At 37.5% G+C, this 22,310-nt stretch overlaps 1 protein-coding gene across 2 annotated transcripts; it reads right to left on the reverse strand.

The window, feature by feature from the left end:
* Window positions 1-1,004: 1,004 nt before the first annotated feature.
* On the reverse strand, window positions 1,005-19,248 carry tmem19 (transmembrane protein 19). Of its 2 annotated transcripts, none has more exons than XM_043709734.1 (7): window positions 19,045-19,248; window positions 18,644-18,790; window positions 14,065-14,178; window positions 10,855-10,992; window positions 5,562-5,816; window positions 4,843-5,052; window positions 1,005-4,133 (listed from the first exon to the last, which is right to left on the reverse strand). In XM_043709734.1, the coding sequence occupies exons 2-7, from the start codon at window positions 18,729-18,731 to the stop codon at window positions 3,961-3,963; spliced, it is 978 nt and encodes a 325-aa protein (XP_043565669.1). In that variant the 5' UTR covers window positions 18,732-18,790; window positions 19,045-19,248; the 3' UTR covers window positions 1,005-3,960. The 2 variants fall into 2 exon arrangements, with proteins under 2 accessions (XP_043565669.1, XP_043565668.1); XM_043709733.1 differs by having other exon boundaries at window positions 19,011-19,248.
* Between the last annotated feature and the right edge of the window lie 3,062 nt (window positions 19,249-22,310).

Genomic DNA, 22,310 nt, shown 5'->3' on the forward strand with positions numbered 1-22,310 from the left:
CATTTGCCTTTTAAGTGACCAGATTGCAACTTGATGTTCCAGTTCAGAGTTTAAAGCACATAATCTGGCAGTGCAGCAATATATCTTGCAGGTAGGTTAATACATTTAGATTCTGGTCAATCTTCCAGGTGGCCATAAAAGATCAGATGAAAACAATTTTCAGTAGACTCACTAGGTTGGTACTAGCTATGGAGAGACTGTCTTGTAAGGGAACACTGAGTGGATTGGGTCCATATTCTTTGGAATTTAGAAGAACAAGAGGTGATCTTATTGAAAAATGTAAGATTCTTAAATGACTTGACAAGGTAAATGCAGAAAGATTGTTTTCCCACATGGGAAACCTAGAACCAGAGGGCATTGTCTCAGAAAAAAACAGATTGCACGTTTAAGTTAGAGATTAGGAGGAATTTCTTTTCTGAGGGTAACAAATCTGTGGAATTCTTTACTATAAAGGGCTATCGAGGCTGAGTTGTAAGTATATTCAAAGTTGAGTTGGATGGATTTAATGAGAAAGGGAATGGGATAAAGGCAGGAAAGTGGAGCCATCAGATTGGCCATCATCTCATTGATTGGCAAAGCAAACCCAATAGAGAACTTATAAGAAAAACAGGATGTTCTCACATGTCTTAACTAATATTTCATCGTCAACCAACACCAAAGGTGTAGTGGTTTTGTGGTAGTGTTTTATATTTCTCCTATTTCTGGGTCAGAGGTCCAGCTTCGATAGGGAGGCGCTGGCCTGATGGTCATATCACTAGATTATTAATTCAGAGACCCAGGCAATGATGAGGACCTGTGCTCAAATAGTGGAATTTAATTTCAATTTTTAAAAAAATCTGGAATTAAAGAGTCTAATGATTACCATGAAAGCATTATTGATTATTGGGGAAAAAAAAGTCTTCCTTAGTAATGTCCTTTAGGGAAGAAAACTACTGTCCTTATCTGGTTTGGCCTACATTTGGCTCCAGACTCAGAGCAACGTGCTTGACTCTTAACTGCCCTCCAAGAATTAGAGATGGTCAATAAATGCTGGTCCAGCCAGCAGTGCCCACATTCTTTGAAAGCATAATTTTAAAATGCCCCACCTGCCACAGAGATATGTCATGACACATCCAAATAGGTAAATGTTAAAAAAAGTAATTCAGGCAATGAGGTCATGAAGACACAAAAGATACTATATGTTATTTCTCAACATATTATCATAGCACACTTAAAAGTAATCTACAACTATATTCAAATATCTGACTGTATAAAAGTTTGACTTTTAATTAATTATAGTTGATATGAATGTACAAACTGCAGATAGTGAGTTAAATCAAGATTTATGAACTTTGGGCAACTCAATTCTACCTATGTTTACATTTCTTAGTTGCTAGTTTGCTTAAAGGTTTGGGGTTTGAAAAGGATTGTTTTCAGCACAATCACCTCATTGTTAAATGTAACCAAAAACTAAACAACAAGATTTGCTGATATTAGCAACTTGTGATTTATTCAAATGAATGAAAATACAAATTTAAACTCTTAGTGTATTTGCTGAGGTTTTGACTGCTCAATGTAGGCTATGGTGAGTATGTTTGGATACTATACATTAAACATAACATAATCAGATATTTCAAAGTGTTTCTCTAAATTTTTGCCTAAATCAGTTTTATACTTAAAAAAAAATTAGCTATGTTAAATACTAATTGTATGATGCTTATGCAAATTTACTTCCAGGAGAAGAGGTCAACAGGGTTTCATAAATTACCACAAGTATTAAGAACATCTTTCCAAGAAGTTCAGAAGAACAAAGAAAAAGGAGCTTTCCAGAATGCTCTTTCAAAAATAATCTATTCCTTAATGTCTCTGCTGATTTCTTTTCCCCATTATAATTTACATTCACTAATTCTTTTCTATATATTGATAATAACTGATTTAAAAACTCTATGCTCATAGTTGTTTATGCTCATTCTGTTTCTTCAATTTATGAGGAGGGAGGGAGTGATGGAGTAAAAAAAACACGGGTTAAAATGTTATTATACTTTGTTCTGCAATTCAAACTCTGAACCACGTGCAAATTAGTTAATTGCTGAATGGATAATAAGGTTTTTTCCTTAATGCATGGCTAAAAGTGTTGAATGGGAGGCAGATTTATCAATTCAGGGGCTCTGGCACTGGTGCCAAGAAATAGGAAGCTGTTCTTTCCAAACGGGCTCCAATTAAACTGCGATGAAACAAGTATCCATTATATTTTTAAAAATCAATTCACAGAAAATATGGATTTCTTTAAGAAATGAAAACTCAATACAAGTGATCAAACAGAAAAACTTAGAAATGGTATTTGATGAAACAGGAAGCTTTTGATGTTGTCAGGAGGAGAAATAACATTGAGAGAATTTTAGATTGTTATTTTCCTTTATTCTTTCATGTGATCACTGACAAGGCTAACATTTATTGTCTACCCTTAATTCATTTGAATAGAGAAATGTATTTGTCTATTTCCAAATCAATCATATTGCTGTGGTTGTTTGGAATCACATGTACACCTGCCAGATCAGGTAAGGATGGCAGATTTATTTCCCTAATGGGCATTAGTGAACCAGATGGGTTTTTTATGACAATTGACATAACTGCTGTGGTCACCATCACCAAGAGCAGCTCTTATTGCCACATTCATTAATGAAGTTTGAACTTCACCAACCACCATGTTGAAATTTAAATCTGTGTCCAGAGAGTAATAGAGGTTGGCACAGTGGGAATATCACTGGGCCTCTGGATTACTCATCCAGTGACACTACCACAATGTCACTGTCTCTCCTAGAAATGAAAGATCACCAAGAAATTCGTAAAGACAAACTCGAACACAAGTAAACAAGCGAGAACAAAACTGATTTAAAAACCTTCTGTAGGTATGGAAAAACATAAAAATTAAATTCAGAAAACTAAAGTGAGAGACTGCCTCCTCAATTAAACAATCCTCAGAACTCCCCCCACTCTATGATGCCCCTGTGTTTTGGACTCCAGCTCAACAAATCTGAACAGAAGTTTCTCTTTATTGCAAATGCGTTTGTTAAAGATTCTGGTATAGCACAAAACCAGCAATTCAATCCAAGCCAATCTTGATGTATGTTTAATTACTCAAGATTTATGTATGACTTTAATTAATTAAACTAATTTTTCTTTGCTCAGTCCACTTATTGCTGGATTTGGTTTGTGTTATTGTAGATTAACTTAAGATTTACCTGTAAATTATCCCTTGGGGCTGAAACATCATTTTGCTTTTATTTCTCCTGTATCACTCTCAGTCTTAAAGCTATTCAGTAACTTCATTTCATTTTTAAGCTCTTGCTGGTCAGGATTCACAACTCTTCTGTCAAATACTGGATTCAAGAATTAGAAGGTAGAATTTCAAATTCTGAAATTTAGGCAGCAGTGTTTTGAGTAAAACCATGATAAGATTGAGAATCATCAGTAAGAATTTAACAAAAAACAAGTTTTCAAAAAGACATTGAATAAACTTTGATTTGAAATGTTGATTTACATCCAGAATCATAAGGAGGAAACCAACCAGTGATTTTGAAGAGTGAGCTTGGCTGATCAATAGTTTACTGCCAAAATCTGTTCATCAAAGTTATAAGTTGTTACATAATTTAAGTATGTTCTCTGATTTAGAGGCATTGCTGAAAAAAATGTTAATAAAAAGGAGCAACAACATCAATTGTAATAAAAAGACTATTCACTGAGATGTAACATATTGAGGGTAAGCTTTTTGATTGAAGACACCAAATAACATTTCCAAAGAAACAATAAATAAGTAAACAAAGTAAGCGTGTGAAGATACAGCTTATGCTTCCACAAAGTTGCAATATTGGAAGTATTTTTGTACATCTTCATTTTAATTCAGACTTCCGTTTGTTAGTGCAATACTCATATGCAATATTTTATGCTAGCAGATGATTAGAATCCTCCTTCACTATGTTTCTAAATTGCTAACTTCCTTGGCCAAAAAGGCCAAGTCATTCCCGGCAGCAGTAGAGCAATAAGGATCGCAGAAAAGAGATTTACTGCATTATTATCCAGAATAGGTTTTCCGGATATATGCCGTCCATTAGGAGTAATGTGATTGACAACCATCCCACTGTCTTCATCAAAACCTGCAAGGACATAAGAAATACAAATATTTGCTGGAGATAAGATTACAGTGCAATTATGTGCAAAGCAAACATTTCTGTCTTGTATAAAAACCAAAAGAACTTTAGATGCTGTAAATCAGAAACAAAATGAGAAGTTGCTCCTGGGAAAGCTCAACAGGTCTGGCAACATCTGTGAAGAGAAATCAGAGTTAATATTTCAGGTCCAGTGACCCTTCTTTAGAACCCATTAATTTTATTTTCTCTTCACAGGTACTGCCACACCTGCTAAACTTGTCCAGCGACTTCTGTTTTTATTGCTGTCCTGTACTCCAGTTTTGTATGATTTACTAATTTATAATGAACAGCAAATTATGCCCCTTGTAAAATGGCCTGTGAACTTGACAACCTGGCTTGAAAGCTTCCTTAATTTGCCAGCATAGTCAATGACACATAAGATGTAATAGAATTAATGCATTTATGCTTCACATTTGTATACAATTGCATGAATATGTTTGACATGCATTCATTTACATAATGGCTTATTTGCTAGGGAATATTGCAGCCAAGGAAAGGCTTTACCTCATTCAAGTAGTGCAGTACCATTACTTCGTCACTTCTACAATCTCTTTTAGTCAGTGTGGATGGGGACAAACATTTTCTTCCCCTTTACACTGCAATCAGCAAGTAGAATAAAAACAATCATTCATGTTTAAAAACTTAAAATACAAACCTGAATACTGCATTACGGCGCCTAAATAGGAATCCAAAATGGAGCCAAGGAAACCTGCTGCAGCACCATATATAACAATCGGCCACTGAGGTGGTGAAGTATTCAGGTCCTCCACAAACAGCAATTGAGTTAATAGATAGGCTAATCCAACAGCCATTCCACCAAGTAAACTCGATGCAAGGCCTACAAAGGTAACTCCTCCATTAGTACCTGAAAATAAAACTTGTTTTAGTCAGTTCAACTTTTGTTTTTTTTTAATTCTCTCATGAAATGTGGGCATTGTTACCCAGGAGAAAGTGGTGGTGAGCTGCCTTCTTCAACTGCAGCAATGTGCATGTTATAAGTAGACCCACAATGCCGTTAGCAAGGGAATTTCAGATTCATGGTTTGGTTGAAAATTATGAATTATTTTTCCTCTTTTCTTTGGGCTTTACTTTCACTTAGTATTAGCAGTTCTATTGGCTGCATCTAGCAGAAACCAAATAACGGCTCTAAAATATTTCATAAGAGGGCAAAGCCTCTGCTTTTGATCAGATTTTGATGCACTAGTGAAAGAATTTGGTACAATTTGTACAATGTTGGCAAATTCAATAAAGTTGGTAATGATAAATTTTTCAACTTTTATAAATAAAGATTTTTCTCGTCAAATGAATGTTGTAGGATATCAATATGGGTTAGCTACTGACTGGCATCTTTTAGAAAACAAAATGAATTCTTACCAATGGGAACCTTTTCCCACGTGGTGATCAGTCTTGGATGCGTTTTGCTGGCAACGCTTCCTATCTCTGATGCCCAGGTGTCACCTGAACTACAAGCCAGCGCTCCCAGGAGAGACAGACACATCCAAGAGGCAGTGTACTGCTTTGAAAAATCAATTGCAATTTCTCCCGGCCCAGTTTCAATCATATAAAGTAAGGCAATCTCTGTAGGAACACCTCCATTACAAAATACCTGTATCCAGTTCCTCTGGCCACCTGTGAAAAGAATTGATATAAACACTCAGAATAGAATAGATGAAAATATGGTTAAATAAATAGGTGAAAACATTCAAAATAATTACAAACATGCAACTTCATGATTTTCCTCTAGAAATATTATTCAGATCTATGTGTGATCAAAATAATAATGAGATTTAATATTCTGTGATTGGTTTCACTTGGCAGATTTAGGCTGCTGTAGATATAGTTATGATACACTCTGAATTTTTTCTCTTCAAAAGATAGAATGAGGACTTTCATGAAGACTTTTTATGATGAAGTGTGAGCTTTCTTTGCTGTTCGTTCATCTTTTTGGGGGAACAAGTGAAGGGTAGGCCAGCAAAGTTAGTATTCACATTGAGCCGAATGGTGCTGATCATTAAATGGCAAGAACAGAATTTAAATGAAAAAAAAGTTTAATCAAGCAAGAACTGAAACAGGTCTTTTCCCTTGGAGTCTTCCAGGTTAAAGTCATAGGCAATATTATAATTCTGATCAGCAAACCACAAATAGCAAGTTTAATTTCACATGCCAGGTGAGAAACCAAAACTATCAAATTGACCATACCTCAATGCATTTTATTTACCACTGAAGATTGTTTTTGGCTACTGCTGCCACATCTGGCTCTTCAGTCAACGTTTAACTCTGCTACGCATCCTGTTAACTGCATTTCCAGACCAGAATCCATGTCAATTGCTATGGCAAGCCATGTGCTACTGTCCATTGACAATCCACTGTTGTCCTGCTATTCAAATTCTATCAATACTTATAAGAGTAATGTGAGATTGGAAGTCATATCAGTCAGTGTTAATCCATCTCTACTATCCAATTAATCACTTTGAAATTGGCAAACCCAGTGGCATGGAAAACAACTGATCTGTATTACTCTTGTTTACTTTCATCTCTTCCCAATGTTTGTCTACCATCAACAAGGCATCAGTCAGGAGTGTGATGGAATACCCTCCATCTACTTGGTTGGTGCAGCTTTAACAACACTAGAAAAACTCAACTTTATCCAGGGCTCAATTGGTGCTTCATCCACCACCTTTAATATTTGCTCCCCTTAACTAACACTGTGGCATAAGCATGCACAAATGCAAGGTGCACTGCAACAAATCATCAAATCTCCAGACCGCACTTTCTAAATCTGCAACCTCTACCACTTGAAAGGACAAAGGCAGTTGTACCTACAGCACATGGACTGCAGTATTTAAGGTGTTCTTCAGGGCAACTGGAAATGGGCAACAAATACTGGCATTTCCAGTGATACCTAATTCCATGACAAAAAAAGGATCTCTTCTTTTGCTTTCTTTTCCTACCAAGAGACAGATGTCAAGCTAAGGAGTTGCTAGAAATGAAAATTGGCATAGAAATTGGAAAGAAACAGCAACTTATTTACGCATTCCTCTAAATTTAAGCAACAAAGCAAATATCTTTGCATAGACTAATGAAAATCAATTATGTATGTGATTTAACAAGATGTAGATTCTGAATGCAAATTAAATGTGTTCGGTCCTACTATTGAGATGTGTTTACGTAATCACTACTGATTCCTACCAATTAGAAACAGCTCACAATACCTTTTGATCCACTGTTTTAAAAACACATTAAAATCACCAGTTCTGAGTTTTCTGAACATGATTAGAGGCTTACTCATCTTCTAACAAGAGTTATTCACAAGCATTATCCTGGGACTCAACTCTTCTGCATCTTTACTGAAAATTATTTAAAAAATATAAAATCTAAATTGAAAACTTATTTCAGAGAACACAAGGATAAATGCAGAACCTACAGACTAGCCAGTTCAATCTCAGCGATGAGAAAGCATTTAGAAATGATCATTCAGAACAAAATTAACAGTAATGTAGACTAGTATGCATTAATTTTTTAAAAAAGTGATTGTGTTTATGAATTGAATAGCTTTTTGATGACCTAACAGAGATTCAAGATGATATTATATCTTGTACACAAACTTTCAAAATACGTTTCATATTAGGGTTGCAAGCACCTGGAATAAAAGGTACAATGGTAGCATAGAGGTGAATTTAACTGAGTGACAGGAAATAAAGTAGTGCTGACCAGAAAACTGAAAGAACTGTGAATGCTATAAATCAGAAACAAAATCTTAAACAGAAATGGCTGGAAAAGCTCAGCAGGTCTGGCAGCATATGTGGAGAGAAATCAGAGTTAACGATTCGGGTCCAGTGACCCTTTTTCAGAACACGTCTAGTGCTAAACAGAGTCTTCTCTTCCCCCGAGAGGAAGGTATATATTGGGGCCTAAGGATTAGCTTTTATTGATATAAATATTACATATGTTCTTTTTGAAGATTAGACTCTCTACAGTGTGGAAACAGGCAATTCAGTCATGACCTAGACTCAGGTGTTTTTAAAAATTTACAGACAACACAAAACTTAGAAATATTGTGACCTGCGAGAAGGATAGAGGGACCACCAGACCAAAATAAATAGGAACAGGAAAAGGCGATCCTGCCCCTCGAGCCATCTCTAACATTACTCATCAAGAATCTGTCTTAGCCTTAAATATACACACGAACTCTGCCCTCAGAGCACCCTGATGCAAGGAATATCAAAGATACTTAACCCTCTGAGAAGAAATTCCTCCTCATCTCAGTTTTAAAGTGGTGCCCCTAATTCTGAGATTATGCTGTCCGGTCTTAGACTTTCCCATGACAGAAAATATCCTATCAGCACTTACCCTGTCAATCCCCTTAACAATCGTATATGTCTTCATGATATCACCTCTCATTTTCCTAAATTCCAGTGAATAGAATCCCAAGCTGTACAATCTTCACCCATAAGACAATCCCTCTATACCAGGAATCATCCTGGTGAACCTTCTCTGAATTGCATCCAATAAAATAATATTTTTTTCTGAAATAAGGGGATGAAAAGTGCTCACAGTATTGTTGATGTGGTCTTACCAGCACCTTGTACAGTCACAGTAAAACTTCATTGCTCTTATACTCCAACCCCATTGATATAAGGGCCAACATTCCATTAGCCTTCCCGATTACCTGCTGCACCTATACTCTAGCTTTCTGTGTTTTTCTGTTCAATTACCCCCAAGCCCCTTTGTGAGGGAGCTTTCTGCAGTTTTTCTCTGTTTAAATAACACTGTTCTTTTTGGAAGGGAGAACAACTTCACATTTTCCTAAATTTTGCCAACTTTTTGTCCAGTTACTTAAACTCAGTAATAAGACTTCAAAACATTCTTCTAGGGTACAAAGCTAAAAGAGGGTGCAGGAATAGAGAAACCTTCGGTGTATGTGCATAAATAGATGAAAGCAGTGAAGCTATGTGAGAAATTGTTAAAAGGTCATACAGCATCCCAGGCTTCTTAAATCAAGCCATGCAGTCCAAAAACAAGCAAGATGGGTGAACTGTTATAAAACACAAGTTCTAACTTGACTAAAGAACTGGGTTCAATCTCAGCATAGTACCTCAGAAAAATCTGAAGGTACTAGACAGGCTGCTGGAAAGATTTATGACAATGGATCCAGAGATGAGGGAATTTAAAATACAAGGGTAAATTGAATAATCTAGGCATTTTTTTAATGAAAAGAAAGAGGAGGGCAGATTTAGTGTCAATATCCAAAACTTTGAGGGGTGCAAACTGAGTAAATAGACAGGAAGTGTCCTCAATGGCAGAAGTACAAGAAGCTAAGGACACTGATTTAAGGTGATTCGTAAAACAACATGAGAAAAAATGTTCTACAAAATAAATGATTAGAATCTGGAATGCACTTCTTTGATTGGAACACTTAATCAGAGATTCCAAAAAGACAGCTAAACATGTGAAGAGAACACCTCTGGGACACCCGCACCAACCAACCCAACTGCCCTGTGGCTGAACACTTTAACTCCCCCTCCCACTCCGCCAAGGACATGCAGGTCCTTTCCGTCCTCCATCGCCAGACCATGGCAACACGATGCCTGGAGGAAGAGCGCCTCATCTTCTGCCTAGGAACCCTCCAACCACAAGGGATGAATGCAGATTTCTCCAGGTTCCTCATTTCCCCTCCCCCTCGCCACCTTATCTCAGTCCCAACCCTCGGACTCAGCACCGCCTTCTTGACCTGCAATCTTCTTCCCGACCTCTCCGCCCCCACCCCCTCTCCGGCCTATCACCCTCACCTTAACCTCCTTTCACCTATCGCATTCCCAATGCCCCTCCCCCCAAGTCCCTCCTCCCTACCTTTTATCTTAGCCTGCTTGGCACACCCTCCTCATTCCTGAAGAAGGGCTTATGCCCGAAATGTTGATTCTCCTGCTCCTTGGATGCTGCCTGACCTGCTGCGCTTTTCCAGCAACACATTTTTCAGCTCGGATCTCCAGCATCTGCAGTCCTCATTTTCTCCAAGGGAAAATAATATGAAGGGTTACAGTGAAGTGTGGAGGAGAGGGAAATGCTATTGCGGAGACTGGACAAAGACAGAATAGCTACAAGATTGAAGGAGACCATTTTTTTGGCCTCTATGATTCTTTGCTTCTATCATTCTTTATGACTGAGAATAGCCTTGCAATTCCTTCATTTAGTTCAATACCTTGGATAAATCAGTAATAAAAATGGAATCAGTAAAATGTTGGGGAGCTGCAACAACATAACAGAACAGACCGATAGTGAGGGCCCTGATGGAGACAGCCTTAGCAAGGTGGAGTGATTTAGTGAAAGCTTTAGGGTGTGCGACCAGGTAAAATAGCTGAAGATCCACCAACTGGAGTTGAAGCAAAGGAGAGGAGGGATAGAAAGGAAAACAGATAAAAGTTTACCTATTTCACTTTTCTATGCTGTAGCTTTGTAAAATGAGAAAATAGCAGTACAAATTATAACGCAAGTAACAAATTTGTTAGTAAATATGCCAAAATGTTTAATCAATGTAAATATTTAAGTTGTAAATAAAATCATTGCAATATATACATTGTACTTTCAGATTTTCTACTTGTTTGATTTCTTGAGTAAACAGCAGAAATATTTTCTTTTAAGCACAAAGGACATGGATTGGTAAAATTACCTTCCTTATATTCTGCATCCAAACGTTTTTTTGCTTCTGCCTTCCATTTTGTGAGTTTCGATGAGCTAACAAAAAAAGTTAGCAATGCAGAGAAGAAACTGAGGTTGGCAATTGTAAGGATGAACCCAACAATCAAAGCTGGGGGAAAATAAAATTTAAGAATTTTCAAAAAGCCATACAAACAACACATTTTTCCCTCAAGAATTCTCCACTATGAATGGACATAACAGAGATTAGCATATCCAAAATTAAAGAGAAGCGTTACAGCTTTAACTAAAGCTGATAAATTTGAAAAATAAGAGCGTTGTTGGGTAATTGCTAAGAAGCTATAGTCCTGGAAACAGGAATCGCTTTCATGAAAAAATACAAGATTTCTTTCACCCAAATCAGACATAATTTACCATTGCAACATTTTAGACAGAATACAAGTCATCTGAGTTGTTTATGACAGTCCAATGTCTATTTTTCCATAATTGCTTCAGCGAGTTTATCCTTCTTATGTATCGTGAAGTTTGAGTTTATGAAAAAGATCAAGTCTAGCTACTCACAGACACACTTGCAATCAGCTGACATAGCTTGATGAACTGCTTCAGATTCACTCACTGGAACAAATATAGATGGAAATTCTGACAGAATTTGAGACGGTAATGATAAATGATTTCCATCAGTTGCTGAATTGGTAGGGCTTGCAAATTTAGAATTGAAAAAAATAGCAAGATGTTTTTTTCCTCTATATAGAAGTCTTAAAGGTTATTTTAAAAATATAGAATTGCTTGTCACAAGAGACTCTTGAAATTGACCAAAGCAATGTATATAATAGCATTCAACATTTGAAGACATTTCTGCACAATAGACCAAATGCTCTACAAAGGTGTCGCAGAATCCACTTTCTCAATTATGAACAAAATGTAGGTCATGTTTCAATACGATCATAGCTAATGGTTGTAAGAAAAAAAATGATGTTGAAATACAAAATAAATTTGCATTCATATTGTACCTTTCCCATATTCAGGATATCTGTATATGAAATATTATTACCCTTGTTTCTCTCCCCACAGATGCTGCTTGAGTTGTTAAGCTTCAACGTTTTGTATTTTCCATCAGATTCCGAGGAATTTCAATATTTTCATTTTAAACACCCCATTAAACATGTTTTCGTTATATTAAGAAAAAACTGCGGGTGCTGGAAATCAGAAACAAACTGAGAAATTGCTGGGAAAAACCCAGCGGCACCTATGGAAAGGAAGCAGAGTTAACTTCTCAGATCCAGTGACCTGTTCTGAAGAAGGGTCACTGGACCCAAAATGTTGACTCTGCTTTCTTTGCATCAGATACTGCCAGACCTGTTCAGTTTTCACAGCAATTTCTATTTTTGTTTATATGTTTTCATTATATAATGTTTTCACAAGATATTTAAAATTCCAACTTTAAAGGATTAAACCATGCTTCATCTTCATTACAATGTAATGTAAGATAGACTGTGGCGTTAAAATAAACTTATGAAAAATCCATCTGTTTTCGTTAAGACCATGTGCTGCATCCATTTCAAGAAATTAAGCATTCGATTTCGATTGCATTGCTTGCCTTCCCAGGCAATTTTATAGCATATTTGATCTTCAGCATACTGCAAGTCTTCAGACTTACAATATAACATTTAAGTACAAACTAAACTAATTTCCTCCAAGTGAAAATTGGGAAGATTGAAACCACTGTCTCAAGTTTCAGTTTACCAACTCCATTTTTGTCCCCGGCAACAGTCTGAAATTAAATCTATCATATTTAATGCAGATAAATTTCCAACCAACTATTCACACTATCTCCTTTGCATTGCCCATATTCACTCAACTGAACTCCACAACCCTATAAGAATCTTAGGAGGATTGATTGAGTCAATGCAAAGAGGTTGTTTCCCTTTATGGGAGAGCACAGGCCAAGAGGGCATCATGTTAGTGCAAGAGGCTGCCTCCTTCAGACATAGTGGAAGGATTTCTTATCTAAGATAGTCAATCTGTAGAATCTTTTTACCACAGATGGCTGCTGAGGTAGGGTTCTTAAGTATTTCAAGGCTGAGAAGGATTGATTTTTAATTAGTAAGGGAATCAAAGGTTTTGGAGAAAGTGGAGTTGATTATCAGGTCAATCATATTCTAACTGAATGGTGGAACAGACTGAATGAGCTAAATGGCCTACGGTCTTATGGTCAGTTTCAGTTCATCTCTTCGGAAATTCTTTCTCCTGCCTTTGTTAAATCTGGACTTGACAATTCCAACACAATCTTGACTGATCTCCCATATTAAAGGGTGACAATAACTAATTTTATTCTCGATAAACACGGTCATTCAAAATTTGGCTGCCTATGTCTTAACTTTCAAAAAAATTCCATTCACCTATCACTCCTGATGTACATTGGCTCCTCCTTAAGCAACATGATGATTTTGAAATTTTCGACTATGTTTCCAATCCTCTACACTGCCTTGCCCCATTCCATCTCCAATCAGCCACACAACCCTGAGGTACCTGCGCATCTAATTCTGTCCGCTTGAACATCTATGGTTTTAATTTTTCCAGCATAGATAAACATTTCTTCAGTCACATTGGAGTGGAATTTTTTGCCGATACCTTTCTGGCTCCCTACCTCCTTTAAAGAGGCTTTTAAAAACCTAATTCATCCACCAAGCCTTTGACAATCTGACCATGTTTGGGGTCATATTTTATAGTGATCCTGTGAATTGTCTTGGGAAGTTTTATTGCAAAGGAAGTAAGAAGGCCAAAAGGTGTAGAGAGGAAATTCTTGGCCAATGCTACTCATGGCATGCTTGTCAATATAAATACAAGATGTTGCTACTTCCTTGTAAATGTCTTCATTCAAATAGAAACTAAAAATTGTGAGAATGGCAAGGCAATGGAACAAGTACTGACGTGGAAATATGTTGAAGTTTCCTTAACAATGGAATACTGAGTTGAATGGTATTTTTTTGTTTGTTGGAATAGGGTCTGTGTTACTCTGGTGAACACCGAGGATGTCTCAGTTCTGGCTAGGAACCATATGTGTGAGATCTAATCCAGCGCAATCCTCTAAATTCAACCAGTCTACTTAATGTACATGGGTTAATATTATTCTATGTATTAGTAAACATCTACTGGCAATGTAACTGAAGTAGAAAAAGTAAAACATCAAAATTTTATACATTTGTTTAGTTTGACAATTTACCTCCAATAGCTCCACTGCGATCAAGACTTTGTTTCTTTAGTGCATGTGAAGCAATAACTAGTGGAACTAATACAGAAAACAGCCATCGCCAAGGTGACACGGGTCGTAGAGTACCTAAAGGAAAGATCAAGGCAACTGTAATAAAATACCAAAGGTCATGACATATTTTACTTCTTAGATACAAGGTCGACAATGATCAAGTCATGAATCAGAACTCTTTTCAATGATTTTACACAGGACACCAGCATCATCCTAGCAACATATGAAATTTCACAGGTATATCCTGTCAAGACAAAGAACAAATCCAAAACAGTCAATCAAGCAAGCTCCGGTCATTAGCAAAGTGAAGGAAGGATTGTCGACAGCATTAACAAATAGCATTTGTTTAGCAATAACCTGCTCACTGATACTCAGTTTAGGTTCACCAGGGCCACTCAGCTCGGAAACCCATTACAGCTTTGGTCCATGCATAAGCAAAAAAAGCTGAACTCCAGAGGTGAGCTAAGAGTGACTGCTCTTGTTGCCTTGATGATGACAACACTTGACAAGTACATCATCAAGATCCCCAAGCAAAACTGGAGTCAATTGGAATCGGGGAAACTTCTCCATTGTTTGGAGCCATATGTAACATTCAAGGAGATCTCTGCAGTACTGGGATGTCACTGCATGAGTTCCTTAGTATTATTTGCAACTCTTTAGGTACAATGCAGTCAGCACCTGTATGTGGTGAAATGTCTAGGCTTGGGTTGACAAGTGGCAACAAGTAGCATTCATATCACACTGATGTCAGACAATGTCTATCTCTAACAAAGGAGAATCTAATCACCTTTCCTAGGTGTTCAATAGCATGACCAGAGCTCAACTGCTACCATCAAAATCCTGGGAGTTACCACATAACTGAAAGCAAACAGGAGCAGCCATGTAAATAATGTGGCTGCACAAGTGAAGGTCAGAGGCTGTGAATTCTGCAGCAGGTAGTTCTCCGAACTCCTAAAAGGGTGTCCACCATCAACAATGTTCAAAATGTCAGGAGTGCTATGGAATACTCTCCACATGTTTGGTCAAATACAGCTCCACTTCACTCAAGATGTTGGACTCATTCAGAAGAAAGCAACCTGCTTGATTAGTATCAAGCCCACCAGCTTCAATGTTCATGCCCTCCACCACTGATGCTCAGTAGCAGCAGTGTGTAACACCGACCAGATGTGCTGCAGAGATTCAGCAAGGTACCTTAGACAGAACCTTCCAAAAGCAAATTCTGACTTTTAACACCTAGCAGGCGATTTTGAAAAATTCATTCCTGGGATGTGGGCATCACTGGCTGAGTCAGTACTTATTGCTAATCAATAGTTGACCTTAAGAAAGTGATTTGAGGTGCCTTCTTGAACTGGTAATCGGTAATCTCCAGAATGTCGCTAAATGTCAAGGGGCAATGGTTAGATTTTCTCTTCTTGGAGATTACTGCCTGGCACTTATAGACCCATACAGCAAGGAAACAGATCCTTCAATCCAACTTGTCTGTGCTGACCACATGCATACTGCAATCTGACCTAGTCTCATTTGCCAGCATTTAGTCCATATTCCTCTAAACCCTTCTGGTTCATTTACCCATCCAGATGCCTTTCAAATGTTGTCGTTGTACCCGCCTCCACCATTTCCTCTTGTAGCTCATTCCATACACACACAACCTTCTGCGTGAAAAAATTATCCTCTCAGGTCCTTGTTAAATCTTTCCTCTTTCATCTTGAACCTATGCCCTCTAGTTTTGGACTCACCCACCCTTGGAAAACTACCTTGGCTATTCACCCTACCCATGCCCCTCAATGTTATAGACCTCTCTAAGGTCACCTCTCAGGCTCCAATATTCCAGCCTATTAAGCCTCTCCCTATAGCTCAAATCCTCCAATCCCAGCAACATCTTTGTAATTCTTTTCTGCGACCTCAGGTTTATCAACGTCCTTCCTATAGGGGGGCAACATCAGTTTGTGCTCTTTGGTTTTGCCGATTTCATCTTGTTTATTTCTTTCTTTTTCCCTTCATGATGCATTCAGATAGCTGCCAAGCAAACAAACATCGAAGCCTCATCTGGACACAACCTTTCTTCCTGGACTATATCCATTACACCTCTTTTGCTTCTGCATCACAAAACATTTGGTGGTTAATCTCCTGTGGTCTCCTCTCTAATGTAGACATTGCATTTTATTTTTCCTGCCCCCTTCATCTTCCACTGGCTTAAAAACTCTTTCTATTCATTCACAACATATAGATGGCAAAGGCTTGACTGAATTTATTCCCCGTCCCTAACTGCCCCAGAGGAGTGGATAGTGAGCTTCCTTTTTGAAACACTGCAGACCACATGGAAGGAGCAGTGAGATAGTCCCAAGTCAAGATGGTGTGCTGCTGGTTGGGAAACGTGTAACTGGTCCCAGAGGACTGGAGAACTTTTAAATGTGGTTCCGATATTTAAGAAGGGTTATAGAGATAAGCCAGAGAGCTACAGACCACTGACTCTCATGTCATTGGTAGGGAAACTGCTGTGTGGTACAAATGTTACTTGCATCTCGTCAGCCCAAATGTGCTATACATGCTGAAATTGGGAAAGACTGCCCGAGGATCTGAGGAGTTGCAAGTGGTGATTATTGCACGAGTGAACATACCCTCTTTACAATGGAGGAAAGGGAAGATGCATGGGGCCATCCCTTCTGAACAAATACCAACCTGAATAGGATCGATATCACCATTCTTCAATTGTTGTTCGGTCAAAATCCTGGAATTCTCCCTATCCAACAGCACTAGTCGTACCTACCCCCATGTACTGCAGTGATTCAAGGCGGCAGCTCATCAATTTCTTAAGAGCTATTAGGGATGAGCCAAAAATGCTGGCCTAGCCAATGATATTCACATCCCATCAACAAATAAGATAAATTCAATTCACAGATAGTATTTATCACAACAGCATGACATCTTCTTTCAATCATTTTCTGAACCCATCATTGCCAGAAGTTCTCTTTCTCATTACCAATACTCCATTTTCAGTCCTGCATCAAAAAAATTATAATAGGTCATATGAGATATACATTAAGATTGAGAGTAGCAAGGACAGTGAGAGGTTGCTATGCTACATTCTGCTACTCAGGAATCACACAAAGTGAAGCATGAATGGACATTATGTACATTGTCAGGGGCAAAACTGTCATAGAACCCGAATCCCAGTGATGTTATGTAAAGCTAAAAGGAAAGCATTTATCTATGGAAGAAAGTTTGAGAATCAAAAAGTGAAGACAAAGAGAAAGATAAAGCAAAAAAACAAGACTTTTCTTAAAGAAACTTCTGGATTCAGGCACAGCCTATCAGCAGTGGGTTAAGATAGACTTATTCAACTTCCATCAAATAACATCTCAGCTAATTTTTGTTTTGCTCTTCAATTATTAAAAGTGTCAATAGCAGAATTCCTTCAGCAGGCAATGAAATTTGCAAATAAAAATGGAAACATCTAATTTATGGGCAAAATAGATTTAAATAATATTAACAAAATTAATGATTCATAATACACAGAATAAAGAAGAAATAACGTCTGATCAATTGATTTCTAGCTGTTTAAGATATCAAAGGATATGGACATAGCATTGGAAACTGGCATTGGGATAAAGGATTAGTGTGACTGAATTGAATAGTACACCAGATGAGGGGCCAAATAATCTACTGCTATTTCCTTTGACTAATAATAGTGTCTTGATATTTCATGTTTTAATTTGAAAACAGGAATGATAAGCTAGATTAATTATAACAATGTTTATTCCATATGTTTAATTATACAAATATTGCATTAGTTTTCAACTATTCAATAAAAGTATGTTTGTAATGTGGTCAGTTTAGTGTTTGAGTATTGATTACATATAAAAATAGTATTAGCTTAATCTGCAACTTTCTTACCCCACCCACCACCTCAAACAGTTCTGACCATTCCTATTATTTATAAAACGTGACCATGTACAAACGTGTTCACTCTATTTACATTTGAAGTTTAAAAGAATCAGGGTGCTGCCTACTGTCTTCTCCCATTCAATTTAACAGAGAGTGAAAATCTGACAAAATCTTATGCTTTTCTAAAGCTCAATAACACACTTCTTTAACAATGTAGTCAATCAATTTAGATTATTCTCGAAGGCTTTTTTTGTAAGAATATACAGTACATAATTCGTCCAAATTACTGGTGGTGAAATGAAGGTGTATTTACAACAAAGTATTGCATTCCTGTGGAAGAGAGGTTCAAAAGTCAATGGTAGATCCTCAAATGCAGTGTAATCATGATTTTGAGAGTTTAAAACTTAACATTCATGAAGGCACTAGCTAACATACATTTTGGAAACCAAGAGTACCAGGTTGGAGACATGAATGTAAATAGGCTCTTTAATCTTTAAACACTTTAATAAGTGTTTCATCAACTACTTATCCTTCAGAATATTAAATACTGTAGTTTTTAACAATTAGATATTTAATATCAAACACACTGTATGCTTACTCCAAGTTACAAAAAGGATTTATGAGCTCCAAATACATATCAAAACAATGCACTTACCATAATAAGTACTGACAGTCATCGACACAATCCAAAATGATAAGGATATTGCCACTATCAAACTAAGGATAACAATATTTCCCATCATGTTTACAAATTCTTTGTACGATGACTGGTGACCAATGTTCCTAATGTTCACACCCGTACCTAAAGCCAGAGAAGGGGGAAAAAAGGAAAGAAAAGGTAATTTGCAATATCTCCACACAGCGGTGAGCAGGAATAATCCAGACAAGGCAGAGTATCCGTCCCTAACCCTCTAGTGAATTGATGATTAATCTTTGCTTTCGAAGGAACGGGTACAGTTTGGTTCGGATCTTATTTACTAAAATCAGCGCTGCCTCAAACTCATACACTATATTCACAATACCTCTGCTGGTCGCAGTTTGGGGAAACATTATTACCATTTTCGTCCAAGGGATTTGCCTTTCACAGTTTGCAGACAAGCAGTGGCTGCTGTGGAAGATATATATAGGGAGACTCGGAGAAGACAGGTCCAGCCTCTTAACACAGACAGCTCAGCTCAAGTCAGGTCACACCCCCTCCTAAAACCGGTCCCGACCCCACTCAACGTTGAACTTGGCTCCTGCCGCCCGCAAAATGACAGCACTTCCTGGAAGAGACAACCACTAACTTCCGCCTAGCAGTTTCTAACCAATCAGAAGGGTGTAATCGAATATTAAATACTGCCCCCCTCAGGCCTAACGATGCAATAAAAAAGCTGAACTGGCAAAAAATAAAAATCATTTACTGTAATAGAAAACACAGATATTGCTGGGGAAATCCAACAGATCTAGCAGTAGGGTGAAACTGCGCTATCGTTTCGAGTCCAATGGACATCCTTCGCAGCTCTTCTTTCTGACCTTAGGATGTCCGCAGAGCACTTTGTGGTTCATTAAGTGTTTACTTCAACTGTAATTAATGTACTGAGAGTCTTGCGTTGGCAATGATAGCGAAATTGTCAGCTTAATTATACCACCAAGACTGACTCTGTGACTCAAAGTCCGTGCAGACACAGAGGGGAAAAACTGTTTTAAAAAAGTAAAACTTGGAAATGAACGTACTGGTCGCACTGAGGTTCCATTTGACCTTTTTGAGTGGTTTTCTTTCACTTATCATCAACGATTCTCGTTTCACCAGAGGTCACGCATTTGAAACTCAAAGTTAACAATGTATTGTCAATAGCTTCCATTTCTATGTAAGTCTCGCTGTTGAAACCCTGAAAAATTAGGTGTTACTAAACATTTTAAAACCATACTTCAGAGTACCTGTTAAATATTCCCCCCCTCCTTGAAATTTTAATTTTATATTTTAGGAACATAACATTCCTCTAGAATGATAAAAATGTCCACATTCTTAAGACTTTTTTTAAAAATATTTTTATTTTAGCTTACCTCAAAATGCAAATTATAATATTTTATTTCATGATCTGGACATTTCAAGACGAATGATATAAAACTACTTTTAATTTCTGTCTGAAAAATCTTCAACTGATTGGCTGTAAAACTCTGCATATTATTGGGACTTTGCTAAGATACCTGCTGGATTTTACACTAGATTGAATTATAGTTGACAATGGGAAGACTTGCATCACAGAGTTCACTTTGCAACCAATTTTGAGATTAATGGCAAACATTTTTTCTTCCCTGATGATTGCAAAAGTCAGTAATAGAAATATCACAACAGCTAACTGGAGAACAACAAGGTCAACAAACAACGTGATCAATAACCAGTCTGTTTTGAGACACTGTTTTCAGGATAAATGTTCACTTCAAGGGAAGTTTCAATGATTTGTGTGCCACAGAACCAAAACAGAAAACAAATGTGTGAATAATCTCTGAATTTTTGCTGCTTTTTTCTGAGCACCCAAGAGGAAGGAAATTGTATGTTTTATTTGAAAGAGGAATTGTTCAGATAAACAGTATTGCATTTTTCATAGTTCTAAAGTGCTTCACAGCAATTGAATCACTTTAGTCACTGAATATAAAACAATGGTGGCGGCCAATTTGTGCACATTAGATTACCTCAATAACGTAATTATCTCATCTGTTTCACGTGGTTTTTTTTGAAGAATTTCATGTTTTTTACATTCATGGGATGAGGTCATCGCAGGCAAGGCTAGCATTTATTACCCATCCCTCATTGCCCAGAGGGCAGTTAAGAGCCAACCACTTTGCTGTGGAGTCACACGTTGGCCAAAACAGATAAGGATGGCAGTTTCCTTCCCTAAAAGACATTCGTGACCCAGATAGGTTTTTTCCAACAATTGACAATGGGTACATGGTCACCATTAGACTTTTAATTCCAGATATTTATTGAATTCAACTTCTACCATTTACTGTTGCGGGTATTGAACCAGGGTCCCCAAAACATTATCTCAGGCTCTGGATCAACAGTCCAGTTATAATAGCCTCCCTCCTTGTTCAGGATTCGAGACAAATTTTGGTTCTTCTCTAATTAGAACTATGATTAATTATTAATTTGGGTGTCAACCTTCATAATCTGATAGTGTCAGAATGACGTCAGAGACTTGAACACATAATCTAGCCTAACATTTCAATGAAGCACTGAGGGAGTGCTGTTTTATTTGAAGAATCCATCTTTCAACTAAGATATCAAACCAAGGCTCTCTCTATTCTCTCTTGTTGGCACAAAATATCCCATGGCACTGTTCAAAGAAGAACATAGGAGATCTCTTGGCACAATATCAGTTGCTATCTCACAGCCAACATCAACTGAACATACTCATCAGATCAGGCAATGTCGGCAGAGAGAAGCTTGAGTTGATATTTCAGGTGATCTCGAGAGTTGGATTGCAGGGTGGGGGTGGGGTTTATGATAAGTTTCAGCAGGGTTGGGGGAGGTAGTTATTTGGTACAAACTGTTTGTGTTTCCTATCTGAATCTGACTATAATTTATGGATATGGCACATGGGCACATTAACATGGAAATTGTGAAGTTGTCACTCACTGCTCCACCACAGACTGCCCAACTCATCCCCCATTATTACCACCACAGCCAACAATTGTGGAAAGTAGTTGATATGGTGAGAACTTCCTTTTATCCACTCTCATTTCGCTGTTAGAAAGCCTATCAAAATTAGAGATTTCATGGCAGTATAATTAACAGCTATTATTAAATGACCAATTTGGGCCTGACAAAATATTTCATTATTTGTGGAACATTGCTAAATGTCTCCATTGTGATTAAATACTTGATATTTAAAACTATTTTTGAGTAATTATTTTTAAAATAATATTTCAATTTCTACTTTCACCTCATCTATATGTTTCATTTGCTTTCTACATAGAAGTTTGAAAGTGTTTTTTTTATATAAGTGATGAAAAACAGTGGACCCAGAACTGATCGTTGTGGCACACCACTGGACACAGGCCTCCAGTCTGAAAAGTAACCCTCCATCGTCACTGTCACTTCGAGATTGTTCTGTATCCAAATGGCTAGTTCTCCCTGTATTCCACGCGATCCAGCCTTGCTAACCAGTCTATCATAAGGAAGCTTGTCGAATGCCTTACTAAGGTCCATATAGATCAGGATGTTGCCATAGTTGTGGATATGCTCGCCAAACTGGGAGCCTCCTGTGAAGCGCTTTGTACTGTATCTTCTGGAATTTATTTAGTTCCGTTCCTGCCGCTTCCAGTTGCTGGTTCCG

Source organism: Chiloscyllium plagiosum, chromosome 19 (assembly GCF_004010195.1).
Source record: "Chiloscyllium plagiosum isolate BGI_BamShark_2017 chromosome 19, ASM401019v2, whole genome shotgun sequence".
NCBI classification, from domain to species: domain Eukaryota; kingdom Metazoa; phylum Chordata; class Chondrichthyes; order Orectolobiformes; family Hemiscylliidae; genus Chiloscyllium; species Chiloscyllium plagiosum.

Bases quoted from the DNA above. Each gene is read 5' to 3' on its own strand.
- tmem19 (XM_043709733.1), bottom strand. From the start codon at position 19,047: ATGGTAATAATGTTTCCCCAAACTGCGACCAGCAGAG. The intron at 14,179-18,643 runs GTAAGTGCATTG...TCTTTCCTTTAG, and splicing joins GACTGTCAGTACTTATTATG to GTACTCTACGACCCGTGTCA. The intron at 4,134-4,842 runs GTTTGTATTTTA...ATGTCCTTGCAG, and splicing joins CGCCGTAATGCAGTATTCAG to GTTTTGATGAAGACAGTGGG.